This window comes from Thunnus albacares, chromosome 19, assembly GCF_914725855.1.
Source record: "Thunnus albacares chromosome 19, fThuAlb1.1, whole genome shotgun sequence".
Classification (NCBI taxonomy): Eukaryota; Metazoa; Chordata; class Actinopteri; order Scombriformes; family Scombridae; genus Thunnus; species Thunnus albacares.
In genome coordinates, this window is record NC_058124.1 from 19,626,501 (window position 1) to 19,640,922 (window position 14,422).

At 41.0% G+C, this 14,422-nt stretch overlaps 1 protein-coding gene across 1 annotated transcript in view; it reads right to left on the minus strand.

Moving 5' to 3' along the window:
• ext1b (exostosin glycosyltransferase 1b) overlaps nt 1–14,422 on the minus strand; it is a 116,376-nt gene that overhangs the window by 11,066 nt on the left and 90,888 nt on the right. Inside the window, exons 5-7 of the mRNA XM_044335185.1 lie at nt 13,073–13,205; nt 9,649–9,767; nt 4,311–4,406 (exon numbers count right to left, since the gene is read on the minus strand). Coding sequence (XP_044191120.1) covers nt 4,311–4,406; nt 9,649–9,767; nt 13,073–13,205 — 348 coding nt within the window. The remainder of the gene's footprint in view (nt 1–4,310; nt 4,407–9,648; nt 9,768–13,072; nt 13,206–14,422) is intronic.

A 14,422-nucleotide genomic window follows, 5' to 3' on the forward strand; every position in this document is an offset into this window, starting at 1 on the left:
TGCCTGAAGGGATTCATAGAAAAACATCAGCATTTTTCAATTTTAATTTTCTGCTGATCAAATAATCATTTCAGCGCAAATCTGTTCCGATTCATGGTGGAAACATTTTCATTACTTGCTGCATCTTTGCTTTTAAGAGTCCTGATCGACATTAAAGATGGAATTTTTCCTGTACTTTTTATGTACTTTTTACTTTTAATAATGTAAATGAAGAATAAAAGGCTGAATGCACACAGGCAACAAAGAGAAATTGGGAGTTATTGGGGAAAACAGACAATTTTAAGACATTTTCATACAATTTAGGGGCTTACAAATAGTCAGTACACTGTCTCTGCAGCAAAAAAGGTCATTTTTGAACTCAACATTGCGTTCATCTCCCTCTTTTTCGCTCCTACCTCACACGCCGACAGCAGAGAGGGGTCAGAAAATTGAAGCAGCAGCTCTCTGACACAGAATATCAGTTTATAGAGTTAAAGATGTTAAGTTTAAGAGGACTTCTGTATTGTATTGCATCATACAGAGAACTGACAGCGCTATTGAGGCTGACATCGGTGACACCGCGGTCAAGTGCCGTCTACTTTTCCTTTCTTCAAAAACACTCCAGAGGCAACAACAGCGGCTGAAAGCTTCGCCTGCTGCTCATATTCTAACAGGGTGAGAGTGCAGAGGTGTGTGAGTGACAGTTGTGTTTTCAGACGGAGAGAGAATGAGATGAGGAGAAGGGGGGGGGGGGGGGGGGGGGATGAGAGAGAGGAGAGGAAAGAGAAGAAGCCTCCCTCTCATTTTTAGCGAGGCCTCCTTGTGTCATCATTACTGCTGTAATCTCCTGCGGGCAGAAAAAAGAGAAACAAAACAACCCTGTCTCTCTACGCTCCGTGTTTTCCACTTGTTTTCCAACCAGAACGTGACAGAGAGAGAGAATACCAGCGAAGAAGAGGCAGAGAGAGAGAGACAGGAAGCGGAGAAAGTGACAGCGAGACAAAGAGTTATGACAAGAGCGACGGCGAAAAATGTAAAGAGATGGAAAAAGAAAGAGACAAAGAGAAAAGAGAAAGGATAAGAGACCGCGGTGTTTCCAAACCCCAGATGGTTTGTAATGTTAGACGTGCGACATATTAGCCTGGGGCTTCCTGGAGCTCTCCAGGAATGTGAGCTCTTACAGCAGGAATCTGCCTCCAGCATTTCACCTCCTTCCCAACGGACAGCAGCAGCAGCAGCAGCAGCAGAGGAGAGAGGCAGAGAGGGAGAGAGGAGGACCACCAGTGTGTGTTAACCATATTAAGCACTGCTGGGCTTCTCACACGGCTTAAACCAACAGTCATAAACCAGCTTTTTGGCCACCGTGCCGAGCGGACGACAGAGGGGGAAAGACAGAGGGAGGGGAAAAAAGGGAATGTAGTTAAAGGATAAGATTGGTGTTGTGTTTTTCTTGAAAAGACCAAAACCAATTATATATTAGTCTGATTTTTACTGTGGTGAAAAGCCACATTTGTTCCTACTGAAGATGTAAATCTTTAAAAAACACAAATAAACACAGCTATTTTCTAAAACAGCTGGGCACTGTAGTTTTTTTAAGCAAACAGCACACAGACAGGAGTAAACAGTGCATTTATTGGGGACTATTTTCAGCTGCGGATACATACGCGTCGGCGCTCCAGCGGGTACTCACGGAAACAAAGCGGTGCATGTGGGACTGCCACGAAATAAAATATCTAAAATAAGATGTCACCCGTTGCAACAGTGTGACTAACCGATGTGTTTTTAATAGTTTTTGGGCAACAATGGAGGTTTATGACGCAGAGGAATAAGCTGTGTCAGGCTTTGGCTACACAGGCAGCAGCACTCGATAGAGGAAAATATTCAGTCATAGGATTTGTTGACAATAAGAAAAATACAGAATAACACCCGACTTAGACTTTAACATGCTATACAACAATGCTGAATGAGGTATGAAGCTTTATTAAAAGGAACATTCTGCCATTTTTATACTTATTCTCCATTGTTCACTATAAAGATGTAGCGGCAGTCGCTAAAAACTGCACAATATGCAGTCATGTCATTTTGTTCCTGCAGTCAGGAAACTTGTAGGAACACAACATCTTCATCTTCTTCTTTGCTACTAATTCTCCAGTAGCACACAGCGAACCCACAGCCGGACACGAATGTGCGTTTTTGTAGGCAGTGGATCTTTTTAAAGCGATTTTATGTCACCGCGTGCCCGAAAGTTATGTTTCCTGTTGCAACAGGACACATTTTATGAAACTTGGTGGGAGTTGACATGCTACAGTTAAAAAACATACACATGGCTCATATTTTACAGGCAGATTCCAGTATAATTAGACTTAGAATTGATTTAAATTGGACTGATTTTAGGTCAATTAATAAAAAACTATTTGAATCAGCGTTTAAATCTTCATGCCGGGACATAAAATTTACAGAAAGTATAATTGTACTGTGAATGAAAAGCCCAAAATATAAAAAAATTAATAGTTTGTAGGCGGTACATTGGGGGTGGGGGGACTTACACTCAGTATTTCTAAAAACCTGGCAAGGCCCTGACAACAGACTGCAAAAAAAAAAATAAAAGAGAAAAGAAAAGCAGGGCATAAAGGAGAGAATGATGCAGCGATAGAGAAAAGAAGAAAGAAGATGACAGAAAGAAATGATAAATATGGGGGGGAAAAAAAGAGGATCTGTGAGTGAGAAAGAGGATGAAAGAGAGAGAGGGGGGGGGGGAGGATAAGCATGAAAGGAGCAGGAAAAAAGGCAAAAGAGATGAAAAGCGTTCTCTCTCTCTTTCTCCCTCTGTGGGGTGGAGGAACACAGCTTGGCTCGCCACGGTAAACACAGAACCCGCCACAACCACAACAAACCACAGGCTGCCTGGCACACACACACACACAGACATACATACACACACACACACACACAATGCCAGTACACTAAGCCTTTTCTGCTGACTTTTCACGGACACACAGCTACACACACACACACACACACACACACACACACAGTCGTCCCGCTGTGATTGACAGCTTGGGAGAAACCACTCAGAGCCACGGGGAGAGGTAAACCATAAACCCAGCCTACCGCCGGGTGACTGACACTGATGTGAAAACCACTTCCTGTGATTGGCAGGTGAAGTGAAGTCCTCGCGAGCAGAAAAGGGAAGAGGACAACAGTAGATGATGTCTCGGCGTACGGATGAGGAACGGATTTCCCCTTTCGCTCTAAAACAAAAGCCCGAGCGTGGAGCGTGGAAATCGCAAAAGAACCGAGCTCGGATCAGCGGTTAGGGAGCAAATCCCACCGTGTGTGTGTGTGTGTGTCTACGTCTGACCTTTGACATGACAAAAGGAGGTCACGGGGAAGTCAAGATAAACACGGCAATCCCCTTCCACAGGGCTGAAGCTTCAGTGTAAAAGCCTCCATAATAAGGTTGTCATGAGCTTTGGGTTCTGTCTGGCTGGAGGGTTAACTTACAAAAAAAAAAAAAAATGGAGAAGATGTTTCAATTATGACAGTGTCAGTCATGAGAACAAAGAGGAAAAAAAACAAGATATCCCTCAACTGACATGCAGAGAAAATTGACACCCACTGGTAAAACACTGTTTTTATGCATATTACAATTCTTTGAATGCTCAGAGTCACATTTTTTTTTGTTTTTGCTCTGTGCATGAAGATATTTTGTGAGAAGATTTTGCAAATGTTTAACCTTTAAGGAATTGATAAAAACATAAATTCAGATATAGAACTTCTGCATGGATGCGAGGTCATGAGTTATTAAACACATAAAGGAAAAACCCAACCTGAAGCAAATCAATGCATGAATTTATTGTGTCTACTCATACTGTACATTAAAACTCAAATATAACTTATTTCTTTAGAGATTATGTCACTTTCCTGATTTAATTAGATATTTACTTATGATTAAAGCAAAGAAAAATACATTAAACATAAATAAAGGCACATGCACTTACCCATTATTAGGTTCTTATCTCTCTTAACAATATGCATTAGCCTTTCAGCAACATTTTTTTTTTCATCCCAGTGTATATTATTCCCGTTACTGAGCTTTAATTAAAACCACACAAACAGCCCTTTAATGGAATCAGTGCAGCACAAATCGAAACTCATTAGCTCCCAGAAACTCTCTGACTGAATAAAATGTGCAAAGATACAGTAGCTTTACAGTGTGAGGATACACAAAAGATGAGACACGTAATTGGAAATGATATTGATTACCTTTGAGGTGACGGAGAGGAAGCGTCTGTGTGTGTGTGTGTGTGTGTGTGTGTGTTCAGGCTCACCTTATTTTCTCCCTCGATGACGATGACGGGCACTGAGGTGGCAGGCCAGCGGTGTTTGGCGGGGAGAGGCTTGTCACAGTTCCAGAGAACAATAATCTGAAAGAAAGAAAGAAGAAGAAAAAAAAGAAAAGTCTTATTACTTGCACCGTAACTGAATTGTATCCAATTTGATTCAAATCATTTTCTCCTCCTGACAAAATCCAACTTGTTGCTGAATCAGTCTGCTGAACGTGTGACATTTACGTGCCCTGCGGCCAGCAAATGTCACCTTATTATGGTCTGATTGAATGTTAAAGAGCCAGAAGGGCAACTGAAGTGATAAAATATTTCCAATTATGGGTCCAGAGTGGTTTGTACAATTCAATCCTGAACCAATCACATCACATTGTCAGACAGGACTTTCACCGAGACGTGTCGCTGAACACATTCTCCTGCCCGTACCGTCTCACGCTTCACCTCCAATGTGATGATGTTTTACATGAAGGACTCGTGTTTTCCAGCCAGTCAAATCATGTTTTCTACAACTTAAGACGGCTGTTCTGCGACCCGCGGGTCAGCCGACACGGGGATGTCGCCACGCAATTCCCCGTCCGCTTCGCTATAACAGCAGAGATCATTAATGTTTGATGAGAAACACACATGACATGTTTCCTGTCTGACTTTACACACATTTACACATAAACACACACACACACACAGTTACAGTCTCATATGTCAGCCCGTTCTTCTCATGCATTTTAAATTTGATGTCACAAATTGACCGTTTCCTGAAACCTGCTCAGAACAGCGACAAGGTGTCTGTCTGCAGGTCTGTCCAGCCTCAGATTTCTCTACATGTTGAAGCAGCGTGTGTAAGGCTGCAGTGAGACCTTCACTTGGTAAATGACTGCATACGGCACTTTTATCCAAAACGCTTCACAATTTTTCTGCTGCTCATTCACCCATTCACACACACATTCACACACATCACTTAGTCCTCATCATGAAGGCCTTTCATCTTCTAATGTTCTGAAAATATGAACAATGTAAGCTAAGTAGCTGCAGTAGCCAAACTAAGTCTTGAACATTTTTCCCTATGACACTCCTATTATAATACTAGGACTAACTAGCCCTACGCTGCAAAACAACAACAATCCTGTCTCTTTATTTCCATGTCTTCTAAATCATCCACTGATAGGAATACTGACTTTTTTGTCTGGGACGTGCAATTGAACCTCAGCCCTTTAACATGATGTCATGCCTTTAATCAAGCGCATACAAGATTCTCCTTTTAAAGCGAGTCAGCTGGAAACATGAAAAAGTCAGACAGAGACAGAGTTTTCAACCGATTCAATTAGCTTGTTTAGTTTGTCAGCCACAGGCGATATAATCTGGCAGAGACGGTTATAAATATTGACCGTCGTTGGCTAGAAACGAGAAGCTGCTATAGTCTACTTCTGTCTGAAACCAAAGACTCATTGTTTGAAAAAAAATTACAGTGGAAATCTGCCACACTTATCATTATAAACTGCTTATGTATGAGAATGGAAAGCTTTACAGGTGTAGGATCTCCCACTTCAAATTTTACATATTTTAAAATCACATTTGCGGTTCTACATAATACACCAGTATATCTCCATTCAATAATGCTGTAAAGTGCACATTATGTACTAATGTAGAAAATCAGTGCAAATAGCGAGTGAAAATGTATTTCTAAGGATATGAGTTTGCTGTTTTCTGAGCTTTGCCTCCATTTCCATTGTATACTGCATTGTGGGATATTCGACATAATGTTATTTTCATACTACAAAACAGAATAATATATAGTATATTAATGTAGTTTATTGTATAGGATATTAATATCATTTAGGGTATAATCATTTCTCTCATGAAATAAAGGATATTTAGACATAAAGGCAAACAAGAAACAATATTAACATATTTTTGTCCTCGAAAAACGATGTTTTCCATTAAATACCAATATTAAATTGGCATTAATACCCAATTCTCCCAATTGAGTGGCGGCTGTGGCTCAGGAGGTAGAGCAGGTCGTCCACCAATGGAAAGACTGGTGGTTCACTCACCAGCTCCTTACTCCTGAAGGCTGTGAGTGTGTGTGAATGCCGGCGTGCAACGTGAAGCCCTTTGAGTGGTCGGAAGACTAGAAAGGCGCTTTATAAATGCAGCCCATTTACCATTTGACAAATAGTAAGTAAAGTGATGGAGGAAACATCATCAGCATCCAGCCTGTAGTGTACAGTTGCTGCTGAAATGTCCTTGAACGAGTCAGTAAATGAATCCATCGCGGTTCCACCGTGCAGAGCTGTGGCTGACACCGTGCTCAGACGTACCCTGATGGAAGCCGACCAGAAGAATTTCCCTGCAGGGATCAATAAAGTTTCACATTATTTCTGACATTAACTACGTCACATGCAGCAGTTTTCCTCAGGGACTCTGCACCCTGACTGGACCTGCCTAATTATGAGCTGGGAGCCATTTGGATGTCTGTGTTTGTTGAGGTGTTCCTGATGTAACTGAAGCAGCGTGTGTGTGTGTGTGTGTGTGTCAGTGGAGTGATGTCTAAGTAAAACATGACATACAGCTGTTTGATGAAACGCAAAATTATCTCCTAACGATAAGTGCACACAGATTAAAAAAACAAAACAAGCAATATTCATGAAGGCTGAATCCGGGCAAGAATGTGTTTGTCATTCCGAGATGACAACAGGTACACATCCTGAATCTCACTGTGCCTCCTTGCACACATATTCACGGTTGAGAAACACGTTAATCCACTCTCACAGGGTTCTATTCCTGTTTGATTAGAAAGACAGATGGTGTCTCTGTCAGCTCACCAGCCCTCTCAGGGTGCTGATGGTGGTATGTGTTTGCCTATGACTGGAGGAGAACGCTGAAGAAACTGTCGGTGTATCAGCGGTGCGAGCGGAGGAAACGATTCTCTTAAAATTTGCGTGCACGCACACACACACACACACACACACAAGCACACGCGCGCTCAGCAGGAGGCCCGCTGTGTCAGAAATCGCCGGAACTTTCTCAAAAGCTTTTCTGCGTCAAATTTAGCCTCCTCCACCCTCCGTGTTCTTTCATTCTCTCCCTGCCATTCATTTATTTATATCCCTTTCCTCATCCTTTCGTAGCCTAGCAGCAACCCCCTTTCTCTCTCTCCTCGTTTCTGTGTGCTGAGAGTGCAAGAAAACACCCCGGTTGTGTACCTGGCTCTCCACACAGCCTTAAGAAGGCAAACACAAAAGCCTCCCCCATTAAAAAAAAAAGAATAAGACAGAGTTTACTCATTCTGCCTTTTAATATGAGAGAACGTTTCTGAAAACACTTGGCTGAAAGTGTGACGACATTGCAACTAGAGCTGCAACGATTAGGCGATAAATCGATTAGTTAGTCGACAGAAAATTAACTATTTTGAGTAATTTTTTAAAGAAAAAATGCCCAAATCATCTGGTTCCAGCCTCTTAAACGTGAATATTTTCTGGTTTCTTTCGACCTCTATGACAGTAAACGGAGTATCTTCGGGTTGTGGACTGTTTTGGACATTTCGGAAACAGTGACTGACATTTTATAGACAAAACAACAAATCAATGAATCAAGAATATAACTAATCAATAATGAAAATGATTGATAGTTGCAACCCTAACTGTGAAAAGCAGTTGGATTTTAGCACACAAAAGTAGGGCTAGGTATCAAACCGCAATACTTTTTTGCTACTAACTGAAAATGTGTCCAAAGCAGTTAGTGTGACATACTTTCTCCAATTGACTTATTCTTTGATAGTTTTATATCTAAAGTTGCATTAACTCAATTTTTTTGGCCACTTGGAGGGCAGCAGAACATGCTGAAAATACAACGACATATTGTCATCATGTAAAGTTGTAACGGCTGAAATGTTGCTGTATTTACCATTAAAACAGACACAGAACATTAGCATTCATTTGGAGTCCAACATTCACCCTCCTTTACACTCTGCTTTAGCTTCCACTAACTTAATATAATATAAAATATCTCTTTAGCTGCTAAATGTCCTGCTATATTCACCGGCTAAACGTTCACTTTGTCTGCTATTTGGTGCTGGGCAGGTAGTGAACAGCTGGGTTATCAGAGCTTTTTCCAGCTGTGCCGGGACATGAGGTTGATGAAAGTGGAGTTTGCGGGTCATAAAACCAAAACAATAAGCTGAAAGACTCTAAAACGTTTTGAAGAGCTGAGGGGGATTGAAAAGTTGGGTGATAATTCTCGGTGAGGTAGTCAACATTAGCGATCTCACACGTTCACATTATGTATTTGATGCATTCTTACATTAAAAATAAACACGTGTGCAGCTTTAAAATGATCATTTTGCCAGTTTCATATTGCATTTTTTTTTTCCGGGCAGTTCTTGTACGGCTGCTTGGCTTTACACAACATTTAATATGTGGTGGGTGGGTTCTTCTGTTGTTTATACTCAACATGTTATTCATATTTATATAAGTCAAATATATTTACTTATATAAATATGTTTTGCTTTTGGTAACTGATATGGGATATGTTTGATAGTAACATGTTCACACAGACATGTACACTTGCAAACGCTTAAGCATAAACACAAAGTACACATGTGCAAGCATCCCGCCTACATAAACACACACATCATTACTCTATATTCTTCTGCCCGAACAATAACACTCATTCTTGTAACTCACCCTCCTGTACCAACACACAATCACGGAACTGCACATTTATGCACAACGCTCGCAGAGAAAAACACATCCCTCCTACACAAAATACAATCTCGCTTACTCATACACTCTGCTGGCCAAACAAATAAACAAAGACACACACATACACACCCACACACAAACACACACATATAAAACCAGCCATCGGGGAGCAAATTCCATTTCATTTCCTGAGCTGGTAAGGAGTAAGCAGGGGAATCAATAGATGCCGTCTCCAGCTGTGCTGAAGGGGGTTTCGCTGCCATGGAGACAGATGTAGCACCGCTACAAACTGCCGCTCTAATTCAATCCTCCAGAGTTAACACACACACACACACACACACACACACACATACACACACACATGCAGGGATGGGAGATGAGCACTGTTGTTGCTCTGGTTTGGAAAATGCCATCACAAAGCAGCCACATAATGCAGTACAATTTGGGGGAGTCACAAGGTGGAGATCAGTGGAGGATCTCTGGGGATGCTGCAGTGCAGAGACACACACACACACACACACACACACACACACACACACACACACACACACACACACACACACACACACACACACACACACACACACACACACACACACACACACACACATCAGCAAATCCTTTACCTGTGCACAGTACTGGGACTTGGCCACAGCCACCAGGAGCTTGAGTATGGGCTGCGACTGGGACACCAGAGGGGAGACGGCGTGGATGACGGCTGTGAACTTGGGATACGGTTTGATACCTGAAACACAAACAAAACAAAACATTGTTAATGCGGTTCGACAAATCCAGACAACAACACCGGCTGGAACACGGCAAGCCGACTGTCAACCATCAGTGTAATTTCAGCCTCTTTAAAGAGAATAAAGCCTGATGAGAACTGAAGTCTCTCATTTCCAAACACTTCATATCTATTTTCAGTGAAAGATGTTACTTGAAATGAGACTGTCAGCAGTTAAAAAATATAGATGATCTAACTGTCAGGGATGTGCGTTCTCGAGCCAGTCTTAAAATATTCAACAACGCTAATGTGTTTTGAAAATGCCAAATCTCTTGATCACTGAATATTTCATTTTGGAAACTCTTCAGCTGTATCAGGAGCCCAGTGAACAGACGACTAACCGCTGATGTGACTTTAAATTCAGTATGACTTGATGTTGAAATAGAGTAATCAAGGCTGAAAATGAGCAGGAAATAAGATATTGAGCAAGACGGATCATAGAGGATGTTCAACTTTTCCTAATTTAAATCTAATCTAACTCAAACCAACAAAGCATAGCGCAGAGGAGATGGCATTACACGAGTCTCCTTTCCGCCACTGAGCAACTTTTTTTGATGACTATACGCATACTCTTAAAACTTGGTAAACTATCCTTGTGATTTGTAATGAGAAATTAAAGAGTCTGCAGAGTTTTTTAAACACCTGGGATGTAAATTTCTAACAAGCTCATAAACAGACTTTCATGAAACATTGAACAAAACCTGGAGCGGAGTTACTGTCGTGCGGCATATTTGGAATTTTCGATGTGCATGCTGTTTTCTGCCTTTAGCACACGATTCTCAGTGGCTTTTTATCACATCCTGTATCAGCACATTACACATCTCACCAGCTAAATGATTACAGCAACACACACAGACACTGGTTACTCAAAGATACACTATACCCCTGTTTTGTGTGCTTTGGAATGAGGCAGTTTTTTATGGTTTGGGCAAGGCACCTTAGCTCTGATTAATGCTGCTTCGACATATTTTAGACCAGTGATTACCAAACGACCAGTGTGTAAGATTTTGTGGCATCTAGCAGATCGCAACCAACTGAATACCCCTCCCTTCCAAGCATGTAGGAAAAACTATGGTGCAAAAATGTGAAAATCCCTCCCTAGTGCCAGTGTTTGGTTTGTCCATTCTGGGCTACGGTAGAAACATGGCAGTGCATCCACCATGGAAGAGGACCCGCTCCCTCTGTAGATATAAAGGGCTCATTCTAAGGTGACGAAAACACAACGATTCTTATTTTCAAGTGATTATACACTAATTAAAACATACTAATGAATATTATATTCCATTTCTGCCAAGTCTGCTGCTAAATTCTGCACACTGCACCTTTAAATGTCTTGTTTTGTTCGATAAACAGTCCAAAAACCCCAAAATATTCAATTCTCTGTCATGTAAGACCAAGAAAAACATCAAACATAATTGACTAATGGTTGCAGCTCTAGTGAGCACCACTCAAACAGTTACGAATAAAGGCCAAATGAAAAACACAGAACTTTGTCTTTTATTTTTCCAATCCCATTATTCATCTCACGACCCCTCAGATTTATCTTGAGACCCCAATCTCGGTTTTATAAAGTTTGCCTCAAATAGTGTGCTTGAAGCTTCGGGGAAGGTCTTTTCCTGTTTCAACATGACAATGCTCCCGTGCACAAAACCAGGTTCAAAAAGAAATGGTTTTCTGAGTTCGGCACGGAGTTTTTGAAGACTCTGACCTCAACAACCTCTGGGATAAATTTGGGATGCCAACTGCGAAACTGGTCTTATCACCCAACATCAGGACCAAAATCTCATAGAAAGACTTTCAAGAATAGCAGAAAAGCAAAATAAGACATTCAACAAATCACATATGGTGATAATGTTCTGGTGTCCTCATACTTTTGGCCATGTATTGTATATCAGTATAGGCACGTTGGCAGACATTGCAGAGCAGTAATTTGCAGTAATAAATGTCTCATTAGTGTTGGCTTCAATTTTTCTCAATTCAAGTTTAAACACAGTTTTGGTTTTGTAATTATAATTTAAATTGATTAATATTACAACGGCATTAGTTATTTAAAACGTACCGCTATCGTTGGTGATAAAATTATATTGTTCGACTGCAAAACATCTTTGCTCTTGTACATCTTTGTTTATGTAAAAAAGGTTTTATTATTTTGAAGTATACGTATTGTTATCAGCCTCAAAAAGCCGGTGTTGTTCAGGCTCTAAATCAAATGTTTCACTAAAGCAACAAAAACAAATTCTACTCTCGGTCGTGTGTGTATGTTGAGTGTTAATTTGCATGATGAGAGTGTGAGTGTGTGTGTGTGTGTGTGTCTCGTTATTGGCTCTTAGAGAACAAGAGGAAGTGTCACTTGGAAACAAACTCTCTCTTCTCTGATTATACTCAGTAAAAGATTAATTTTTTTGGCTTTTTTTTTTTTGTTGCCTTTATTGGATTAGAGGATTGTGAAGCGGCAGATAGGAAACAAGGGGAGAGAGAGAGACGGTTACGACATGCAACAAAGGTCACCGGCTGGAATCGAACCAGGGATGTTGCGGTTATGTGGCATTTGTTTCATTACCCATCAGCGACAAGCCACCTTGTCTCCTAAGAACCCATCTGTGTTTAATTGCTTCCTCTTTGACAAACAAATAAACTTGCCGCCGTTGTAATCCATGCTTGTCACCGTGCCCATCCATTTTAATAGCAGCTCTCCACCTCGGGTGCTCCATCAAATGAATTTGTGCATGTGTTTGTACTATCGTCGTCTGTGCTTGTATGAATGTGTGTGTGTGTGTGTGTGTGTGTGTGTGTGGATGTTCGCAAGCGCTGGATGATGATGGAGTGAAGAAGTGAGGGATGGAGAGGCTCCCGGGTCACAGATATGTGGCATGGGAAAACTCGGCGCTGCTGAACCGTAGCGGGAGGAATTGGCCTCGCTGCAGCGGCGGCAGCAGTAGCAATGCTGACTCAAAAGCAATGATGGACGGGCTGGTGTGTCAGCAGGACTAATACAAACATCCGTCAAAGGCTCATTCCTCCACTCCACTTGCTGCTAGACACAGCCATTGGAGGAGGGCAGTAGATCAGGGGGTGAAGGCCATATTTCTGCGGTTCGGACAAGGTTTAAATTCTCAGCCGCAGCCAGATAGAAATCTACGATAAAGTCTTCTCTTGTACAAAAATTAGGACAAACATTTGGAGGTTGGGGGTGATGGATGATGAGGATCAGTTCATAGCTGCACAGGTGTGTAGAAGCGTGATGTTTGCGTGTGTGTGTTACTGACCCAGCGTGGCGTAGTAGAAGGGGAAGTCTCCCAGGTAGCCGGAGTACTGCGGCAGGGCGAAGAGTCCTCCGGGGTGACTGTTCCACATCAGGCTGCTCCTGGAGCCGTGTTCCAGCACGCGGTCCTGGATGATCTGCACACAGAAACAGCGAGAAACAAACATTAAAACTACAAATAAACTACAAATAAGATCTTGTTGATTGTTTTTCTTGAATCTACATAAAGTGTCAAGTGCATGTCACATTTATATGTTGAGTTTAAACCATTTTTTCCAATTACAGGAAAAATGAAAGTCAAGTCAATCAAACTCTCATGTCTTTTAATAAATCTAACTGTTCTTTCTTTTTTCATAGTTTTACTCACCAATACTTTTGTCTACTCTCTAGGCTACATGTGGCTTTTATTACATGTCGGTCCATCCTCCTCTGTTGCTTTTCTTCCTCCTTTTTTTCCCTGTTAAAGAGTTTTTGTGGAGTTTTTTTTCCTTATCTGAACAGAGATTTTACAGATATCGGGGTGTTGAATATTGTACACTCTTCTTCAATCTCCTCAATCCTCTATTATTAACCTTTTTACCAAAATGCATATTTTGGCACAATCGTTATCATAAATTCATGATGTGTGGACAATTATTAGGCACACGGCTTAATTTAAAATTCATTCAATTAAAAGCTTTATTGCATTATGCAAAAGTTCCTAAAAATACCAAATATTTCATGCTGAATTATAAAGAAGTGCGTATTAAACGGTCGACAGAATATCTACAATATTTATTTTTCCAACAGTTTAACATCAAGAAGTTACAGATTATACTGATACTGAAAAAAGTTTGATCTTTTGAACTTTGAAGCTGTTCAATGGGGACGTTGAAATGAATGCACCGAGATCTGAGTTACTTTGACAGACACACGATGTTGGCAGGATCAAACCTGTGCGCTTTTAATTACAGCACAGTCTCTGTAATGCACAGGCCGACCTGCCATCCCAGCTGATTTGTAAGACTTTCCCTTTTTAGGACAATTAATAATATTCCTCTCAGATCTCTGAGGAATCATAAAAATCTGAAATATTTGCACCCATAAAGGAGCAAACTTTTGCCTTTCAGATTATTATGGGTGAAATATTAAGGATTTGATCAATGATCCTCGTAATCACACCTATAAAACATTTCACACTACCAAAATGAGATTTCACACAAAAACGCCAAGAAGCAGATAGTCATAAATGTGAATGAATATCAACACAGCTAATGCTCTCGCTTACAATAACCCCATTTCAGAATCCAGAGTTATATTCAGAGGAGTATTCAAAACCTAAGTCAGCGACTTAGAGAAGGTGCAAAACTGTTTG